This window comes from Prenolepis imparis, unplaced genomic scaffold (genome assembly GCF_030444845.1).
Source record: "Prenolepis imparis isolate NDT839.2.m4 unplaced genomic scaffold, iyPreImpa1.0 SCAF_2, whole genome shotgun sequence".
In the NCBI taxonomy this organism is placed as follows: domain Eukaryota; kingdom Metazoa; phylum Arthropoda; class Insecta; order Hymenoptera; family Formicidae; genus Prenolepis; species Prenolepis imparis.
The window spans coordinates 19191614-19212725 of NW_028141160.1; the positions used below are offsets into that span (position 1 = coordinate 19191614).

At 35.7% G+C, this 21112-nt stretch overlaps 5 protein-coding genes across 10 annotated transcripts in view; 4 read left to right on the top strand and 1 right to left on the bottom strand.

Annotated features, from left to right (window-relative positions):
• Positions 1–384: 384 nt before the first annotated feature.
• On the bottom strand, positions 385–15884 carry Arglu1 (Arginine and glutamate rich 1). 6 transcript variants are annotated; one of them, XM_083031561.1, is made up of 12 exons: positions 15573–15884; positions 15131–15274; positions 14896–14943; positions 14371–14596; positions 11545–11628; positions 9790–11462; positions 8305–9673; positions 3341–3617; positions 2973–3266; positions 2700–2876; positions 1885–2011; positions 385–1542 (listed from the first exon to the last, which is right to left on the bottom strand). In XM_083031561.1, the coding sequence occupies exons 1-6, from the start codon at positions 15707–15709 to the stop codon at positions 11298–11300; spliced, it is 804 nt and encodes a 267-aa protein (XP_082887687.1). In that variant the 5' UTR covers positions 15710–15884; the 3' UTR covers positions 385–1542; positions 1885–2011; positions 2700–2876; positions 2973–3266; positions 3341–3617; positions 8305–9673; positions 9790–11297. The 6 variants fall into 6 exon arrangements, with proteins under 6 accessions (XP_082887687.1, XP_082887685.1, XP_082887684.1 ...); XM_083031559.1 differs by having other exon boundaries at positions 385–1126; positions 1219–1542; positions 2700–3266; XM_083031558.1 differs by having other exon boundaries at positions 2700–3266.
• Positions 1982–6410, top strand: LOC145932552 (tubulin glycylase 3A). Its single transcript, XM_083031557.1, has 13 exons — positions 1982–2135; positions 2225–2449; positions 2594–2814; positions 3120–3247; positions 3335–3608; positions 3740–3953; positions 4064–4154; positions 4455–4625; positions 4766–5019; positions 5085–5278; positions 5345–5596; positions 5671–5877; positions 5952–6410. Exons 1-13 carry the CDS (start codon positions 1982–1984, stop codon positions 6183–6185), a joined length of 2619 nt encoding a protein of 872 aa, XP_082887683.1. The 3' UTR covers positions 6186–6410.
• On the top strand, positions 6712–8129 carry LOC145932933 (tubulin monoglycylase TTLL3). The gene is made up of 4 exons (XM_083032160.1): positions 6712–7250; positions 7340–7742; positions 7812–7945; positions 8031–8129. Exons 1-4 carry the CDS (start codon positions 7131–7133, stop codon positions 8127–8129), a joined length of 756 nt encoding a protein of 251 aa, XP_082888286.1. The 5' UTR covers positions 6712–7130.
• On the top strand, positions 9427–9914 carry LOC145932554 (tubulin monoglycylase TTLL3-like). The gene is made up of 2 exons (XM_083031565.1): positions 9427–9667; positions 9757–9914. The coding sequence occupies exons 1-2, from the start codon at positions 9427–9429 to the stop codon at positions 9912–9914; spliced, it is 399 nt and encodes a 132-aa protein (XP_082887691.1).
• Positions 15885–16792: 908 nt separating the features above from the next.
• The window catches only part of Gckiii (Germinal centre kinase III), a 91891-nt gene continuing 87571 nt past the window's right edge, over positions 16793–21112 (top strand). The window contains exons 1-2 of the mRNA XM_083031574.1: positions 16793–16933; positions 17083–18232. Coding sequence (XP_082887700.1) covers positions 18218–18232 — 15 coding nt within the window. The 5' untranslated portion in view covers positions 16793–16933; positions 17083–18217. The remainder of the gene's footprint in view (positions 16934–17082; positions 18233–21112) is intronic.

Sequence of the window (21112 nt, forward strand, 5' to 3'; positions counted from 1 at the left end):
ATAGAAAAATAATAGTATTACAAAGAATTGGATCATTATTAATCGCTAAAAAATAAATGAAAATTATATATACATGATAAATTCTTAACGATTCATTGCTGTACATGAGCTAGTACAATACATGAGAAACGTTTTTGTTACTGTTAAAGGTCGCGTAACCTTGACACTTGCTCGATCCAAATAATAGTTGCAAGGCAAATAAAAAAGCGGAAAAAGTTCGCTGATAATATCTTGGTGACATAGTCATATAGAATGAGAACGAGACTAATGTTGAAAAATAAGAGATTAGGTAATCAGAGATATTTACATAAAGTAATGTATATAAAGTTTTCAGATAATAAATTCGTTCTACCGTGTCAAATAACATTTATATAAGAGAGAAAATTATGTTTTACAGACATTTATTCATATATATACATATATATTTCCTATATGTCATCGCGTCTCGCGATCTTCATTTCTCCAACACCGTCTGTCAGTCAGATCATTCGTCCAATAAATTCTCGGTGTTTCGTGTTCTATTAATATTTTGTTAAACAAATTTCTCAAAATCTCAAAGTAGATCTCGTTCCGCGTGCGTCCTATCTCGCACGCGATCAATGTCGAATTTGGAAACGGATTCGGCCGGTTTCCGAAAATAGACATTATCAGATGACGAGGATCAAACCTCCCTTTGCAATTAACGAAAATACCAAGCCGAACGAACGAGCGATTCATCACGCCGCCACCTGCCGCGACCTGCCTTCTCCACGCGACCGGAGATGCAGCCGTGTAAGTAGGTCAGAATGCACGCAAAGCAAAGAGGAGAGAGGAGCGTGATCCGATTAACCATGCGATTGCTTTGACTTCCTTGCCTATATTCCGACCCGGGGGGTTGGTTGCGCGGCAATTGTGCCGCGGGGGTGTGCCTGGTACGCTGCTCGTAAGCCACCGTTCAACCATCACCTGCACAACTCACGTGTTCAGGAACGTTTCATCCGCTTTTATTGCCCAGGTTAACGCGACCATTTAGTCTAGTGCTTGTTCGTCATGCATATGTCACTCCCAACAATTAGGAGATACTCGAAAGCGTCTTATACAATCATAAATGTCTTCGACACTTCAAGAATTTCCTTTCGGAATTTTTCTTCAAACAATTATTAATTTTTTTTAACATAAATAGAACTGTTGTTTTACAATCAAAAGAACTGAGACATTATCTTATAAAATTTTACTTACTATGCGACGAAAATACATCAAATTTTCTCTGAACTTTTCTCAATTGATTCGAGATGATTGGCTTTTTAATAGACTCAAAGGAAGAGAACGAAGGATTTCATTAAATGATTCCCGCGGTGAGATATCATCGTGATCCAATTGCTTCTAACAGGGGCACCTTAAAACATCCCTGCGGCGCGCGCCTGCGAAATATCAGATTCTACCATCTGACTCGCGTGTGTCCTCGTCGTCATCGTTCAGTCTTGCCTCCACTTCCATCCGTATATCATCTTCGCTCACCATTCATCGTGCGGCTATGTTCTATTTACTTTTCTGCTTGGTTCTCTGAAAGTAACAATCTTTAATTAGTCTCGCGAGAATATTTATTAATACCTGCAAGAAATGTGTTCATAGGCAACTATCGAGGATTCAACAGGTATCAGAAGTGGCGCAGTGATTTCATCACGACCTATTAAATGGCATTGAAAATTAAGCATGCGCTTTTCATATTTGCTTTTCAAGTTCTACTTTTAATAATTTTATAGTTTATATGAAATATTTTATAGATTATTAATAATATAAAAATTTTGTTGTGTCCTTAAATTAATCTAAAGAAATTGTAAGTATATAAACATCATTACGCAAAATAGTTTCAGATTAAAATAACGACGCTTCCTTTACACACACTTCTTTTTTGCTGAAATCTGCGGAGCGATGAAGAATCCATGAAAATCACTGATTACGCATTTGCGTGGGAAAACTTTGCGGTTCTCAGATCCGCTACATGAATGCCAACGATGGGTCCTCTTCAAGCCTGGAAAGTTCAAGCGAAAATAAAAAGAATACGAAAGAAAATGTCGAGAACGAAGATGAAAATTCCGGAGAGGAAGTGGTGACAAACACTAATGCGACAAATTGTGATATTAAAACTCTGGAAGGTTGAACAAATTTATTAAAATTATTTTTAAAAGTAAATAAGTTAAAAATATTAAAAGTAATTGTACATTTTAAATAATTTTTTTTATAGAAGAACCAAATTGTTCAGAGAATAAAATCGAATTGTCTTCAGAACTGCCTTTAGAACCGCCTTTAGAACCGACCCTTCACGAACGATTTTTGCGTATCAAGCAAATCGTGAAGGACGCTATAACTGCCCATCATACTTTTATGATTTATGGCAAGTCACGGGTCATTCGCGATTGCATGCTGAAAAGAGGATGGCGCGAGAAATTTTATCGCAAAAACAGTAGCGGTATAATAAATCACTCTGCACTCTTACAACTTCTAATAGACTTCTTCACTTTAATAAAAAAACTTTACTTTGCTGAAAAAAAATGCTGAATATTTGTGTTTTATAATCTATATTTTATATTTTTAAAGCTAACAATTGTTTCAGCTGATCAGCATTTTAGCGTCGATTCCAGCCCGGTAATTTTATTGGCTGGGATCAGCGATTTGAAGGATGAGCAAAACGAACGTTTATTGGTATCAAAAATGCTTACCAATCACACTGTCGACTTCCTCTGGAATACGGGGTCCGACTGGCCCGGCTGGCCCGCGCAAGATAATAAAACTACTGTGTTCAATCGATATTGTCGTGCTGGTTTTACGTCCAAGGTATCATTAGCGAATCACTCAATTGCTGTATTTTTAAATTCTATTTATAGACTCCATATAATCTAGAATTTACGATTCAAATGTAATGCGGAATAATCACTTTTCTTCAGTAAAAAATTAGTTGCAAAAGATTTGTTTTGTGAAAAAAATTGGCAAACCTAATTCAGACGTTTGAAAAATATTTGTAAAGTATAATGTTTAGATAGAGGATATAGCGCGTTGTCGACAATACACGCTTTTGACGAGCGTGCCGTCGAAACGTTAGGGAAAAGCTGCATGTACTTCTTCGAAAATCAATTATTCAGGTGGGCTTGTGTTCAAGCGTCAGACAAATGCACTGGTATTACGAAGCTGGAGTGGCTAACACTTTATTTCCACGTTGCTACAACATATATCAGAGCGACCAGATGCACGCCTTCATCGAGGATTTTCGGTGAGTGTTGATCGATTGTCTATTGAATAAAATTATTCAATTAATATATTAACTAATAATGAAAGTTTATAAATTATATTTTGTTAGACTTACAAGTTGTTTGAGTCTCTTGAAATGGTTAGTGGATAAAGTCAATGCTGAGAACGAAGACGTCGTGCGTTCGCTAACTGGTACGATACCTCTCAAGGCTCTAGATTTTGCAATCAAACGATGCAACGATTATATCAGTACCCAATCGCACGAAGACATCGATCAGGAGGTTGAAAGAGTCTGGTCTCATCAGTGGGATCAATTTATTAGCTGGTATTATCAGATCATTCGTGGTGAAACTCTCTTCATTCACACCAACGTGCCCTTTAACGTAAGATACCTGTCGACAAATAATCATTTCTTTATTTTTTATTCACTTTACTTATTAATATACTATTTAGATATTAAAAATATATTATATATTAAATTATAATTTAAAAGATTATTATATCATATTTGCAGAAATATGTTCTGGCTTCAAAGCACATATTAAAAAAGATGAGAAAATATTGGCCGCAGATAGATATGGATGGCATAATGAACTTGTGGATCTTGAAACCTGGAAACAAGAGCCGAGGACGCGGTATCGTTCTAATGAACAAATTGGAAGATGTGATGGCAAAAGTAAATCCAACAGGCAAACCAGACACACGATACGTTGTGCAAAAATACATTGGTAATAAAACTTTCGGATTAATAATTAAAAAAAGAATAACTTCTCAGGCATCTTTTTAATACGATTAATACAATTAATTAAAAACAATTTGATTATTTCTCTATTTTTAGAACGGCCATTACTCATTCACAATACAAAATTCGACATAAGACAATGGTTCATCGTGACGTGCACTCAACCTTTAACTCTCTGGATGTACAGGTACATAAATATACCAAGGATTTTTAGATAAGTCACGACATTTTACAACATCTGGCTCACGCCAGAACAATTAACGGGCACAATAGCGACTTGACTATAAGAAATAAATGATAGAGCTCCGGAACTAGGGTAATAATCAATTTTATGCCTCGTTAACATTTAAAGCGCGCGGTCCCGTTTCCTTGGTAGTTAAATTTACGGATATAAATATCCGCAGACACAGAATGCAAATTATCTGCTAGTCTGTCTCCATTTAATTGCCGCTAGTGCAAGGTTCGTCATTTTATTGCTTATTTACAGAGAGAGTTACCTTCGTTTTTGTTCGCAAAAATTCAGTTTAGATGACTTTCACGAGTCGATCCATCTGTGCAATCACGCGATACAATGCAAATACAATAATTGCGGCGACAGGGACCCCGCTCTACCCACAGACAATATGTGGGACGCCACGACATTCAAGGAGTTTCTCAAGTACGTCATATGAAGAATTAAACTTTTCTTAAACTCACTTTTTGTTATTACATCTATCTCTTCAATAAAAAAGTAATATTCCTGCACATATATAAAAATGAAATAATAATTCTTAAAGAGCTTTCATGAAAATTCTTCAGATCTCAAGGTCACAGTGATGCATGGGATGAGCTAATCTATCCTGGAATGAAGCAAGGTCTGGTAGGCTCGTTATTGGCTAGTCAAGAGGCTATGGATCGACGGAAAAATAGTTTCGAATTGTATGGTGCCGATTTTATGATCATGGAGGATTTTTCTGTGTGGTTAATCGAGATCAACAGTCATCCGAACATGAGCTATTCCACCAGTGTCACTACGCGATTATGTCGACAAGTGATGGAAGACACCATTAAAGGTACTTGATAATTTGATTTAAAAAATCGCTTTTCTTCTAAAGTATTATCATATTTTTTTGGGTAGTCGTGGTGGACTTTCGAGAAGATAAAAATGCAAATACCGGAGATTTTGAGTTAGCATACAAACAACGAATGCCGAACTGCCAGCCGTATTTGGGAGCCGCTTTGTCTCTTCAGGGTACTCGCCTCACCACTTGCGAAAAGAAATCGAGTTTAAATCAAGATTCGAAAGCCAGCTTAATCGCAAAGTCTCCGATGGTGAGTTTATAAAGATAACAATTTAATATTGCAAATATCGATAGCGCATTTTATTTGCGTCTTTAGATGAAAAAGAAATCGGTAGTGCATAACAACATCGGGCCGGTAATCGTCGATCTTATCGAGGAGCTAGAGATTCAACTTGATCAAGAATTGTACTCTTATTATAACACGGACTCGCCTAAATCGAAACTGACACTTCCAGCGACTGCGCCGATGAAGACATCAATTTTTGATGAGAAAACGGAAACTCTGACAAAGAGCACTTCGGCAAACACATCTATCAATAAGATAACTTCGTCCAGAACTAACATTCAGGTAATTGAAATTCAATTAGAGAAGAGACAACATCGAAACAAAAACAATTACTTGATACTTTCGTTGTTCCACAGAATAATCAAATTAAACCTTTGAGAAATGGAAAAAGTTCTCCGCATAAACCAGCACGAAAGTCACGCACATTCACCGACACTGCGAGCAGCAAACGAGATAAGTCTCCGACGAGACAAACGTTAATCTCGAAAATCATGGCTCTTCAGGAGCAATCGGCGAACATGATGTCTAAATCTGAGAAACCATTGAGAAAAAATGAGGAAAAGGTTCACGTATAAATTTTTCTTATTATTCGATATGCTTGGGAAGTGTTTTTTCATTTTCCATTTTTTTTTATTAGATCATCAAAACTGCGATGCGAAATGCTGTGAAGAAATACAAGAGAAACGTGACGACTTCGCCACAAGTATCGCCACTGCCGTCCTTGCTTACGCCAACAGCAAAGGCCACCTCCGCGTCGATGATTAAGAGTAAAACCCGTAGCTTCCCGAAGAAACAAATACATCATAAGAAAAATAAAGTTCTAGCGAATATCACCGACATATACGCTGTCGGCTTAAGTCTGACCAAATAATCGAAAAGCCTATCAATCGCACTTGTTATTCGTTATCTTCCTCTTTACTGTTGATCAATTCTCGAATTCTATCTACACAAGTATATGTATACAATCAATAAATGTTACCATTATACCACTAGCAACTGTTTTACTCCCACCATCGTAAAAAATTTTATTATGTGAAATGTCGAAAAATATCGAAACAAAAAAAAAGTTCTTTGAATGAAAATAAGTTCAATAGGATTTTGAGCAATTCTTTCGCTCACAATTTAAATTTAAATTCATATTGTTCAAAATTTTTTGTATAAGGAAATCTTGAAATGTCGCGACAAACAAATAAAAAAGTTTCCAATATTAGTGCATTTGATAGCAGAAGCAATAATTCTACACGAATAAAAGAACAAGCTATAAAAAATAGATACGTGATAAAAACTGTCGAAAACGTCATTCAAAAAATAAATAAAAATGATAAAATTTTATCAAAAACGTTTCCAACTTTTCCTCCAAAAAAACAATTGGAATGTCCGGATTTTAAGTATCCTCAAGACAAATGTAAAGATAATGATCAGAAATTATCTATCACAAACTCAAAATATCAGACTAAGATTCAGAAGCCAATCTTTCAAAATCCTGCAGTAGAGAAGTACCTGAATGAATCAATAAAGAAAACATTGAAGAGATACCAAAATCTATAACAAATGGAAAGAAATTTAATGAATAAAATACAAGAATAACAGATTTGCATTAATTCGAGGATATATGTATAATACATTTTCGAAGATATTTGTTAATCGTGGCTAAAGATTCATGCTATAAAACATGAATGTAGGTTATCGAGTCACACGATAATCGATAAAAGTAAAACGAAAGCAATAAATTGACGCTTTTGCAGCAAATTGTCAAGTTTAAAGATCAAATATTTTAAGAAATTATTCGAAAATACAAAAAAAAATTGCACACAACATGCAGTACGACAGCAACAACAATTCAATAATTTGTACAGACAATCAATCTAACAATAAATGGCAGATAACTTTAACTTCAAAAAATTGCACAATTAGAAAACATTTCAAAAGTTGGCAGGTTTGAATCGAAAGATTCTACAGATTGCAGATTTTTCTAATTTATTTTAAAAAATCAGCATTATGATTTATAATTTTTTTAAATTGCAGATCTGTCCAAAAAGCACAAGCAATGAAGAAAAAAATTTACAATTAGTTCTAACAGTTCCAAAATTGAACAATGATTCGCCAAGCGCGATCGAGAAGATCAAAACTGTGGATGCTGAGATTTGTTGCAATCGTGAGAATCTGGAAGAATTATTAGAAGCGAAAGACAGAGAAAACGATCAGGAAAATGGGAACATAATATTGACAGATTATTTAAAGTTAGTAACAAACGACGAAGCAAAGATAAATATTCTATTAAAGATCTTGACGAAAGCCATAACTGAGCATAAATATTATGTAATCTGCGGTACGTTTCCGGCTCTGAGAAAACCATTGACAAATAGAGGCTGGCTCGAGAAAAGAGCAATTAGAAAAATGATTTCAATGACTCCTGACACGTATGAAGGTTGTATTTTAAATACTTTCTTCGTTCGAATTAAATTAATTTGAAAGTTCACTTTCTCATTTCATACAGATGGCTTAGAACAAATCGAAAAATTGCTTCAAACTCCTGCAGATTTTATATGGTATACATATAAGAGACCTAATATAAGAGCGGACGACAAGACTATTGTGAATAAATTTGCTGGCAGTTATTTTACGTCAAAGGTATTAGTATTAAAGGTTATAATTTAGTTCAAAAATATGCTGCATAATGCGAAATACACAATTTTTACATTAATGAAATATTTAGATTGATATGTGTAATAATCTGGAAAATGCCTATTGGTTTTACGAAACAGACGTGTCAAATATACAGTTTCCTCGATGCTACAACATGTATCAAGTATAAATATCACACGTTTGAAAATTATACAACATATAAAATATATAAATTATGTTAATACATTTTAAATATATTAATACATATTAAATTATTTCACATAGTCAGCACAAATGAACGAGTTTAGACAAGATTATTACATTACTGCGTGTTTTGGAATTTTAAAGTGGTTTTTATTACTCACCAATTTGGTAGGAGCGAAGAACGTCTGGTCTCCGAATGGCACAATCCCCATAGATGCAATTTTATTCGCCTTGGAGCGTTGTATGGAATATATAAGGTTTGTAAAAAATATTTGTATTATACAAATATAATGTATTATACAAATACAAAACCGTTTTCAGCGTCCAAGCACACGAAGACATTGACCATAAGGATTATGAGAATGCTCCTCCATCTGCATGGAATCAATTTCTAGATTGGTACTACAAAATAATATACGAACGTGTTTTATTGAAAGAAAGCGATAAAGTTGACATAAATGTGAATATAAACATTCTAATATTATTTTTTTCTCATATATATATATATCTTGAGAAGAAATGATTTTAAAAAATTTGGAATTTATAGGAACTTGTAACATCTGTGCGCAATGTAATAAAAACAATGATAAAATATCGATCGCAAAGCAAGATCGACGGTATACGTAATATTTGGATTTTAAAACCGGGCGACGATAGTTTGGGACGTGGAATTGTTTTAAAGCGTTCTTTAGTCGGTATCCTTGCCAAAATAAATCAGGCAGCGAAAGAAAATACTGAATATGTTGTACAGAAATATATAGGTAACACATCTGAAAAAAATCATTCGTATTATAACATAATAGTGTAAAACGTACAATAAAGAAATTCAATGTTCTAAAGAAGTAATGTGATATTATAATTTTTATAGAACGACCACTGCTTGTCCATAAAACAAAAATAGACATCAGACAGTGGTTCTTGATAACCAGTACGCAACCTCTTGTCGTGTGGATGTTTAAGTATTTCGCATTTTACTATCTTTATGTATATTTTAAAGTTTTCAATAATTTAGATTATCTAATTAGGGATATCTTAATACGATTCGCGTCGAGAGATTTTACTCTTAGTGATTTTCACGAATCTATTCACTTGTGTAATACAACCGTGCAGCTAAAGTATCGAAAGTTGCCAAGATGCAATTCCAATTTACCTGAGGAGCTTCACTGGAATCTACAAAATTTCAAAAATTATCTCAAGTATTTATCCTACAAGCTCTCTTACAAGCCGTTAAAAATTAATTAATTAATCAACTAAATTGCTAATTTAGATCGCGCGATCGAGAAATGGCTTGGGAAAAAATTATCAGACCAGGAATAAAGCAAAATCTGATAGGAGCACTTCTGGCGTCTCAAGATAATATGGTAAATCGTAAAAACAGCTTTCAATTGTACGGCGCTGATTTCGTAGTGGCGGATGATTTTTCGGTATGGCTGTTAGAAATAAATACAAGTCCACGATTGCATCCGCCAAGTAGCGAAGTCACCGAGAAACTCTATCCGGAAGTCATAGAGGACGCGATGAAAGGTAATTCTATAAAAATAGAAAAATACATCTATACATATATATATATATATATATATATATATATATAAATAAATCATTATAATTTTTAGTTGTCTTAGATCATCGTAAAAATAAAAAAGCACCTTGCGGAAGATTCGAATGTATTTACAAGCAACGTAATCCGTTTTATGGCGTTAATGTCTTGGGACAAGGTACGAGTCTTGGCATTCGTGGCAAAGGTTTATTCGTAACACCGAAATTGCCGTGAAATTTCTGATTCTAACACAACTGTAATACTGCCAAAATATGCTTCTTCGAAAACCTATTTCGCATAGAACTGTTTCAATTCCAATCATAATCTGTTCAATCCTAATGCAAGCAATTTTGTATTAGCATATAAACAATGCGTCATGGATTGCTAGGTAAATATGTTGAGAAAGCACATTTGCATTCTCTTTTTTCGTTGCATGACGAGCGATTAACGGAATAATAGCAAGTAATTTATTAGAAACATGTTTATTTTACAAGTAACAATGCGCGGTAGGTATACAATCCTATATGGATAAATATTTGCTTGCGGTAGAACAATGGATATACAGTATTATAATGTAATTTATGTCATACCCACGTTCATACACGTTATTCACGTACACACTTATTTAATTTTATAATTTTTAAAATCGCTATTAGTCTTTTAATTTGACTTTGTATTGTAAAACCATCATTTCATTCTCATTTTTGCAGAATAAATACATTTTGTATCGAGATTCTAAAAATGTGAATGTGTATAATCACATAATGCATATAATCATATAATTGTAAAATAGTTACTTCATTATATCACATTGCTGTGAAAATTGTTTATTTTTAACGTATGTTATTTCAAACATGTTCATAAAATAGATAACTGTTGTAAAAAATGAAAATTATAATGACGATTATTATTCACGATGTCTTGTGTAAGAAATTATATTCAGTCAATTTAACAATATGAACAATTAATTCACTATTTTTGCGATGCACAATGATCTAATATGTTGTATGTGATTCATTCACTGAAATAAAATATTGCATTTCTGTATATTAAGATGAATAGAGGATTTATAATGTACAAATTACATATGTATATATAAATCATAGAACACATTTAAATAAGCTAGAATACACTTACATCGGATAGAACATGACATAACTATTCAAAAAAATATTTTCAAATATGATATATAAAACGAATATCTTTTTTTTTTTTTTTTTAGATATTAATTAAAGATATTATGTGCTTTTTACCATTGTACATGTATATATACTTTTCATGATTAAAAACTTACTTTATTCATACTGATGTCAGTGTATTCTCGCATAACGTGAAATCCCATTTGTATCTGTTGAAACCTCACAAGATAAGAATTAATTATTTAATTTTGATGCATCTCTCAACATCACAATCAAATAAAATCTTGCCTGTGTGATTTCAACAACTGCTTTGAATACATTAGGGTGAACTTATTTTTTTCTTACGTTACTGCACTATAAAGTCTATAATGTATCTATGTAGGTGCAGTCTACGGCGACTGTTCTCGCGGTTCAAGTATGAAAACTGACAAGATTTTGTGTACATATCACATCAAACTGTATGAAACAATACACAGACTCACGTAACCGGCTTTAAAGTGAAGGATAACTTAGGCCTCGAGTTGTTTTTGCCCAAGATCCTCTTTTGTTCCTCCTTAACGCGCTTTTCATGCTCCTTTCTCATTTTTTGCCTTTCTTCTTCCATCAATCGTTGTTCTTCAACCATAGCCAATCTTTCTTCAGCCTGATATTAAGTTAAATATGCATTTAATTGCACGTTAACACTTCTTTTCGTAAAATGTGTTAACGTTGTCTTGATAACTCACCAATTTCTTCTGAGCCTCCTCTATTTTTCTGTTGTTCTCCTCCATAATCCTCTCTAGTTCCTCACGCTTCTTCCGCTCTTCCTCCTACAATGACAATGAAATAGGTTTACACAAAGCAATGATGTTGTCGATCACCATCTGTTGTTACATCTTTCGTTTTCGAAATCATAGTGCTGCTATGTCAACCTAGTGTTACACATCCTAAGAACCTTTATATATAAGGGAAAGTTCGGGAAATATAAAATTTTTAAATCAGATTTAAAGAGGATGGCTTATTGAGAGAAATAGAGAGTGACAGAGGACATATGTATATAAACACAGTTCCTTCTTTTGTGTCAAATGTGTTCCTCTTAGATCTCAGCAAACTCTGTTTTTTTCTCAGACTGCCCAAATAAAAATACAATGATTTAGAAGAATATGTTATTTGAATGCGAAAAAAATGACGTTCTTATAATTTTATACAAATCCAGTGTGCATGCAAAGAATATACACAAAACTTTCTTTTCATAAACGATATAAGTGCATGATAAGAATTAAATATGTGTGAATAGTAAGAATTGTATGTAAAATATTATTTCTGTAGATAAAATTTTTCTAAATGACGTCTGTAGATGATATAGCTCAAAAATAAATACCCCTAAAGTACATTTACATGGAATGGTTGCCATCCGCCCGACCTGTCGATGAAAATTCGTTGTGTCCTATGGTATAAATATTTAGCGAATCTATAAAATGAGCCCTAACATGGTTTTTCTGGTACAAAGTGTTGAAACAAAGAACGATGATAATAATATTGGTATAAAATGAATTATGAATATATAAATTGGATAATACCTGAATGAAGCTCACGCCAGCACGTAGGGGATGCCTTCTTCATCGACAATCACTCAGCAGTGAGTAAAAAACCGGCATCTTCTGTTGGTAGTCAGTAAGGATGACCTATATATCGCTAGGTCGTGCTTTGTCGTTATGGGATTCTAATTCTCTGCCCCCTTAAAGTCTCTAACTTTTCCCTTTCTAATAAACTTTCTCCCAAACTTGTAGAGATAATCAATGTAAACTCAATGTGCAAAGCAATGAGAGTAAAACTTTTGATAAACTTATATAATCGGATTGTTGTCCAATCAACGAGCGAGCTGATGTTTCAAGAATATAAAAGTAAACAATTGTCCATAGACACAAGGAACGTGATAGTAAGTACAATTTTAATCAACGAAATAAAATAAAAAATGATTTCCGGTTTTTGATCCGTTAGATCTGCCGCGTAAATTGAATAACAGGATCCTTTATCATATTAATTAATATATTTCTGTATATGTAATAATCTCGCTGGGCAAGCTCAAAAATTAATATTGAAGGATGAAATAATACCATAAGAAATTACTATCTCAATTCTCTTGAATTTGAAAGGTAATACTTATATACGTACGTGTTCGAAAGAGAAAGAGAAATTTATATTAAAATATTATTGAAAATATATATATATATATATATATATATATATATTTTCTCGCGCACGCACGCGTAAACTGATATAAAATAGCGATATAAGTAAATCAAGTTTAATATATATAAAGAGATATCTTTACACATTTTTATAAACATATCTGTGTATATTATCTAATCATATAAAAATAGTTGAGTCAAGAAAGTCCAACAAAGTTTTATTTATAACTGATAATAAGCTATTTTTTTATCTGCAGTGTCTTTTGGACGTATATACATTTTATGAGATATCAGTATAATATTATCACTACGCTGATTCAACTGACAGTAATAACTGTTCAGGGAAGACAATTATTTTTCTATAATTTTATATAAAAATAACTTTATTTCAGATTCAAGAATAATAAACTTTTCTTGATCGATAAATTACAAAGTTTGGGATTATTATTTTTTTTTCAAATAGATATAATATTTTCTCTTTTCTATTTTTTCTTAAAGATTGCAAGATGCGATAAACTGAATATTCGCGGACATTTTTTAAAATTAGATTGATAAGTATATAAGAAGATTGATAAGCAGACTTGCCAACATGCACAACAATTACAGAGATTGCGAATGAGAACTGTGATTCAAACGAATCAAAGCAGTCTAAGCACAATTTCTAGAATTGTTGACACAAACGTCAATCCATATATCGTGTGATGAAAAAGGTTATAATGTTGTACAGATATATAAATATATGTACATGGTAGAAATAATTTGATCATAAATAATCGATACATGCGCCTATAATAGCAGAGAATCTCTTTCATAATAATATAAAATACAACTTCTCAGTAACGCGACCTCAGTGGATGCTGAGAAGTCGAAGCAGTGTGGTTTTCTCGTTTAATTTCTTACAATATAATCGCGAACCGCAATGCTTCAAGCCCAAACGCTGTGATCATAAAATGTTGAACTATAATAGAGCTGCTTCGCAAATTCAATCATAAAATTTCTTAAAAATAACACAATTTGTAAATCCTGTAGTTTTATAATATCAAGATTAAAATATACAAAAGATTTACAAATTGCACTTAGCCCGGCTTAACAATTAATAACAAAACTTTAATACAAATATATCTTTTGGATATTTTCTATTCTCACTCGATACAGATTCTGTATTCTGTAAATGTTGCGATACATTGTGTGATAATCACTTCAAATTTATCTCTCAGTTATAAATAATATTAACTAACGTTATGTTTTGTGTGAAAATATATTCTATACACGTTCCGACTTTTCGGAATAATTGCACTAAAAGAATACTAGATTTATTTTCTACCGATCATAACAGCGCTTGGGCTATCACTGACCAATATTTCTATCGATAGATCTTACCTCTCTTCGTTTCTCCTCCTCACGTAGTTTTGCTTGCCTCCATTCCATCTCCTCCATCACTTGACGCTCCATAGCCCTCTTTGCTTCTTCCACCCGTCTTTGCACCTCTGCTTCAATTTCCTCTTTACGTTTCTCAAGCTCCTCTTCCACCCTTTTTTGTACAAGTTCCTCAATACGTTTGGCTGCTTCCTCTTCTACCATCTTTTGTTCCACCTCGCGCTGACGTCTGCAGACAGATAAGCAGCAATCTTCTTCCAGAGCGTTTCAGAATCATTTTTTTTTATAAATGTGAAGTTAAGAACATGCTAAATCTTCATTAAATTTCAAGTGCTGTAAATTTTGAAGTCTATTGGTAAAATTATTTAAATCAACTATTAAAATTTGCTGTATACGACTACTAAAAAAGTTATTAAAAAATTTGATACTTGCATACGACACGTCAAGCATGTTTTTGGCAAAACAGAGGGAAAACTTGAGTTTTAAATATATAAAAACCACCACCATGAAATAATTACACATTCTTACCCAGCTGTGCTCGTAGTGAAGATTTTGTTCATTAATTCTTTCTTTTTCCTGACAACACAATTATAAAAAATAACGTATAACAAAAATTTTGGATATAAAATAATTGTAAATTAATGTTCCACTCTTGATATTTAACAAAATATAAAAGAATAAGGTTGGAAAATGATATGTATTTTTCAACCCTACGGCGTGAGCTATCAAGAGGAACATTATAAACGTAATTACTATTGTTTACCTTTGCCGTTCCATTTCTGCTAGTCTTTCCACCTCATCCATTTTTCGATCTCTGTCCCTGTACGAGCGTTTCTTGTGACTGACAATGTGCACATCGTCCGATGCTTCCGAACCACTGCTGGATGATGCAGAATGGGATCGTTTTCTAAAAACAACAGCCACAATAATAACTATAGTGTTTGTTCTAACATATGTACATACATAATCTGTTCAAATCATCCACAGCTCGCGTTTAGAATCCAGATAAAGCGCTTTATAAAACCGACGAGTTTACGCATAACAAGATACATAATAATTCGCGAGTGCATGAATGTACATTTTTTAAACGTCGAAACGTAAACGTATCGGATCATGACAAAATGGCCGAAGAAAAATAATCTCAATTCCAAAAACTTCTCTTGCGAAATGCCAGAGAATCAGATGGCACGTTAAACGCAACGTACCTCGATTTAGAACTTTTCGGCTTGTCTGAATATTTATTGTTGCAGTGTTTCTCGCGCGATTTGGATCGTTTGCGAGAATGCTTGCTTTTGTGACGCCGCCTGCTCGGCGATTTCGTTCTCGAACGAGACCGGCCCATCTTCCCGAGATGGATCGTTTTCCTAGAGTCCAGTTCGATTCGGTATGCACAACAAGCTGCTACTTGAGCGAAGAGTTGACTCGATACTTGGCTGCAGATGAAACTACGACGCGATAAAATATCCACACGATTCCCACTCTGCGCCCAGGAACCTCCTATATCAACTAACGGCCATCTTTCAATCATTTTAAATATGGCGAACGGTCGTGTTCGAAAATCAGGACGCGAGGAGCAAAAATTCCTCTCTCCTCATTGGTCAATCCAACGCTGCTCTGTACGAAAAGTAAATTTACGAACACAACTCTTACATGTTTGAATTTAGCGAAGCAACGATCTCGCAACCTCACAAACGCGCATAACGTAAGTACAGTATACAGATGCTTGTGTCGATAGAATTAATGCAAGGTATTATAATATTTCATTTCTATATTGTAAACACAAAAGTTCTGTTTCGGGAAAAAGATCTCTTCTTCTTTATTCTTATATATCATTCTTATTCATTCTTTTCAAGTTTTCTAATAAGAATAATCCATGTTCTGTGCAATTTACGCATGATCGACAATATGCTTTAATGCGGTGAAATATTTATATTATACGGGATCAATATCATTGACAACAACGTAGGATTTCTTAAAAAATGTAAAATGTCAAGAGAGATATCCAAGATAATGAGTATGAAGCGTTAATTTTAACAAAACTATTAACGATGAGAGCGAGAGAGAGAGAGAGAGAGAGAGAGAGAGAGAGAGAGAGAGAGAGAGAGGGAGAGAGAGAGAGAGAGAGGGAGAGAGAGAGAGAGAGGGGGAGAGAGAGAGAGAGAGAGAGAGAGAGAGAGAGGGAGGGAGGGAGGGAAAGAGAGAGAGGTTTAAATATTAAATTATATCAGAGAATATAATAAATATTAATATATAATATATAAGGTAGTATTGTGTGATATTATCGATCAATTAATAATTTAATATTATTTGTAAAATATAAGGCTTTACGATTCAGTCGTGCCAACATGAAAAAAAAAAATTCATGAATCATAGACTCGATATGAATGCTTGGTTTTGGCCAACCTGCTAGTTATAACGGCGTCGGTTCATCTAATCGGACTTGGTAAAATTGGCTCTGCGAGTATAACACGATATTCTGACAATAATATAACGGTGTCTGCATATGTATATGCACTCTTTACGTTTCCATTCGACATTTAAACATTAAGCTGCACGAGAGAATGCAGTGAGTATTAAAATTCTAGGAAAAAAATCAATCAAATTAACCTATTAAAATTCTATGCAGAGCAAAAAACGCTCAATATATAATCAATCGAGCGACAACGTTTCATTGGCATAAACTTTTATCAATTTTATTCTCTGTCTGTATTGCAGGTGGAATCATCGTTCGAAAGAAACAAATACGGCGTTAATTGTCACGGTCGGAAATGAATGGTGTAAATATGAAAAAAAAAAAAAAAGTAATGGAAGCAATCTGAAGTAAGCGGAAATCGCGCGCGCGTTCGCGTATACATTCGGCCGGTCCGTTTTCGGCGCGTTCCGCGTTTCCGATTCCGAAAGTGGCAGCACCGTCGAGCCGGCGTTTCGCGCCGCCAGCTGTGTCGTCGCGCCATTCCGGTCCGTTCCGCTGGCGCTCCGCTGCAGAAAGCAAGATGGCGCCCGTCTGTTTGCGGATACCTCTGCGACGGATATAAATACGCGAGAAGAGGAAAAAAAGAGAGAGAAAACAGTGCCGCGCGAGAAACGGTTACGGGACGATCGAGCTGGTAGGCGACGACCGGTTGTGATATACGAGCGCGTCCGGTCCGACGTCGCCGAGCATCGCGGTAAGACGTCGCGCGTCTTCGTCGTCGTCGTGGTGTCGTGTCGTGTCGTCGCGATCCCCGATCGTCGTCAGCAGCGAAGCGACACGCCGAAAGTCCCTGAAGGCGGCTGAATTCTTGGTAATTCGTCGCGGCTCCGGAGGCGGCTCCCCTGTGAAACGGTGCCCACCTGAGGAATGCCAGATCGGTCGCGGTTCCTCCCGGCAGCAGGTCGACGGATCGGCAGCGCGACGCGTCGAGCGAGCGAGTCGTGAAAAAAAAAAAGGAAGAAAAAAGAAGAAACGCGCGGACGGAGTGTGCTCTCGCGGGGGATCTTCTCCCGAGAAGAAGGTGAGGTCGCGGTTAGGTTCCGCTATTCTCCCGTGACGTATGTGTTTCGCGGAGGTCGTCTGCCAGACGGGTGGTCGGTCGTCGCGAGTGTTTTCGTCGTCGTTGTTCGCGTCCGCGTTATCGTCGAGATCGACGTTGCGTCGCGAGTGCTCTTGGCGATCATCTCGATGCGCTGTCGCCCTACGTTGGAGGACCAACAACCCCTCTGGACATCTGGCGAGATCAGCTGCTACTGCTGCTGTTATTGCTGCTGGGACTACTAGCCCGGTAGCTTCCTGCGCGGATTTCCTTCTGTTGGAGCGGTGGGGCAAGGAGGCGCCGGAAGCAGCCGCGAATCCGGAAGCGTAGCGAAGAAGATGGCCTTCAACGAGGTGAGTGGCCTGTTTCTTTTTATCGCACGTCTTATCTGTACGCGCGTCGTTGCAGCGCGATCGCGCATCGGGGTAGTTTCGATCCCGCCAAGTTGACCCCGCGACCCCCAAACGCCATTCCTAACCTAACCTCCGTTCCTGCGCACAGCTGGCACGCTATCAACTCGCGTCCTTTGCTCTCCCACGTCTCTCCACGACAAGGATCGGGTTTATGCATATATCACGTAGACGTGGACGTAGATTCGGTGAATGTCGTTTTGCATAGATTTTAATAAATATTTTAATTCCTCCCATTTCTTTTCTATTTACATTTTATCACAACGAAATACGTCGATATTTGTTTCATAATATAATAATAATAATAATGAAAAGATTCGCGCGAAACAGTAGTGCTGATTGGAGTTGATAACAACGTGTTTATTATGTATCATTATTATGTGCCGCTGGTATCTCTTTCATATATGCAATTTAGATATCTCTAATCAGACGCAGTAGTTATAAGCTATTTGTAAAAAGAAATTGGCTGGTAAAGATGTTTATCGTGTCTATTTAAGATCCTATCCAGCCCGTGCATTAGATTTTGATTGTGTAATTTAACCTTCGGTGTTCTAATAATATGTTGAAAAAAAAAATAAGCGTCGTAAAAAATTTCTATGTATGTATATTTAAAAGCGAAGCGAAGTAGTAGGTAAATTCTTAGCTTTTTCGTCCCACACATCGTTGATAATGCGTGCCTAATTGTCTCGCGTCCTTGAGGCGACGCGATAAATGTCATTGAAATACACAACAAGTTTTATCTGCTACACAATAATTTTATCACTTCGACCGCGTAGTTTCGCATCGCTCGACGATGATTGGCCCGTCATTATCGCTTTACTATCGCGATGTTAGGTAGTTCTGGAAATTTTTAACCTCTGCCCTTTGCTTTGGGGATCGCGTCGCTTCGAATCAGAACAATAACACTGATGAGCTCGTTGCTATCATCATCGATTTTGATAAAGAAAAAACTTTACAAATACTAACTCTCGATGGCGCATTACATGTTTTTATGTCCATCGCTTCGAGAGTAATGTTTGAACAACAAACAACAATGTCTGCCTTTTAATATTATATATCAGTTCTATATGTGTAATTTATTATACCGGGTGTCCCATTTTAAAGGACCCACTCAAATATCTCAGAAACACTGCGTTAAATCAAAAAATGTTTCCTACAAAAGTTGTAGAGTTTCGAGGGGGACATAACATAGTAATATTCATATGATCTTGGGCGGCGTCTCCAAGGTCAAGTGAAGGTGAGAATAAATTTTTTAAATGGAAACCCATATTTTTTATTATAACATCTTTTTCTACTAATTGATTTGAACAACTTTTATCTGAAGCATTTTTTTATTTTCTTCAAAATTCACCTTCTCACCTTCAAATTTTCACCTTCACTTGACCTTGGAGATGCCGCCCAAGGTCAAATGAATATTACTATGTTATGTCCCCCTCGAAACCCTACAACTTTTGTAGGAAACATTTTTCGATTTAACGCAGTGTTTCTGACAATGAGATATTTGAGTGGGTCCTTTAAAATGGGACACCTGGTATATATTATGATTGATTTAATGTAACAAATAATCTCGGTCGCGCGTTTTATTTCCTATTTCGAACGCATCCGAGTTTCCGCGCACAATAGAAGATAATATCAACCCTTTCATGTGGACCATGGGAAACTTCCCATCATTTGTCAGTGTGTACTACAATGCTCGGTTATGTAGAGTCGCTTTTTATTATATTCGCTAATATTTCTCTCTCAATCAATGCTAATTATTACTAAATAGTATCAATTATTATACTAGCGTTTCGCACATCGTTCGAAAGAAAGACTTTACGGAAACGCATAGAGCGGAATCCGTAATAATAGGACAAAGATATACATATATGTATTTGAAATAATTTACCTCACGGTCTTTGTCAAATGTTATCGTCGCATGCGTGACGCATGCAATAGTACAATAGCTCTCGGTTTTATCGCGCTCGTCTATTTCTCGCCTGGGTCGAGTCATATTAAAAAAAAAAATAAAATACATCGGTGTGTAATTAATATACCGCGATCGGATTTCGCCGATAGCCCTTGCTATAACGTTACATACAATTCATAAAACTCTCGACTGGTGTGATAATCGCATGGAACGTGACTTCTGTTCTCACGTAGCTCTTGATACCTTTCAACGGAATGCGCGTGTTTGCGAACGCGACTCCTTCGGCTTCTCACCTTCCGCGCGGTTCGAATATTTTTCGATGACGCAGACATTTTTTTTTTATCGATTGTGCTTTTCTGAACCGCGCGAATGTCGCTTTTATCGCGGTCGATTGATTGATAAATCGTCCCTTTCGCGTGAAAACAACGCCAAGTGCGCGAATTAATTTCGGGTTCTCGATCTTGAAATTATCTCTCGCGACGGCCTCGATGGATCTCATTGTCAGATTTATCGAGAAATACTTTATATAAATCGCGCGTTCGTCATCGTTATCTTATCTTTGTCACGCTCCGCGATTTCGCAAGAGGAATTTGCGATCCGTTCATTAGGACTCGGAATAAAAAGAAAGAATCGCCAACACAAAGCTACCTTGCGCGCGACCCGTTGATATCGATCGATCGAGATGTCGTATATCAGTGAATAGGATGGGATTCCGCCCCTTTCGACTCTTACGCGTGATCCATATAGGGCTTCCTTCTCTCACACGTAACACTGAATTCTCTCCCCCGTTTCTACAACAACGTGTTTATTCTCATCGAACGGACTCGTCGAGAATTAGACCCGAAGTTTTTCCCTTCGACCTTTCCGGGTGACCTGGTAAAGTTGCGTGTTACAGCACCTGATACTATGAGTCG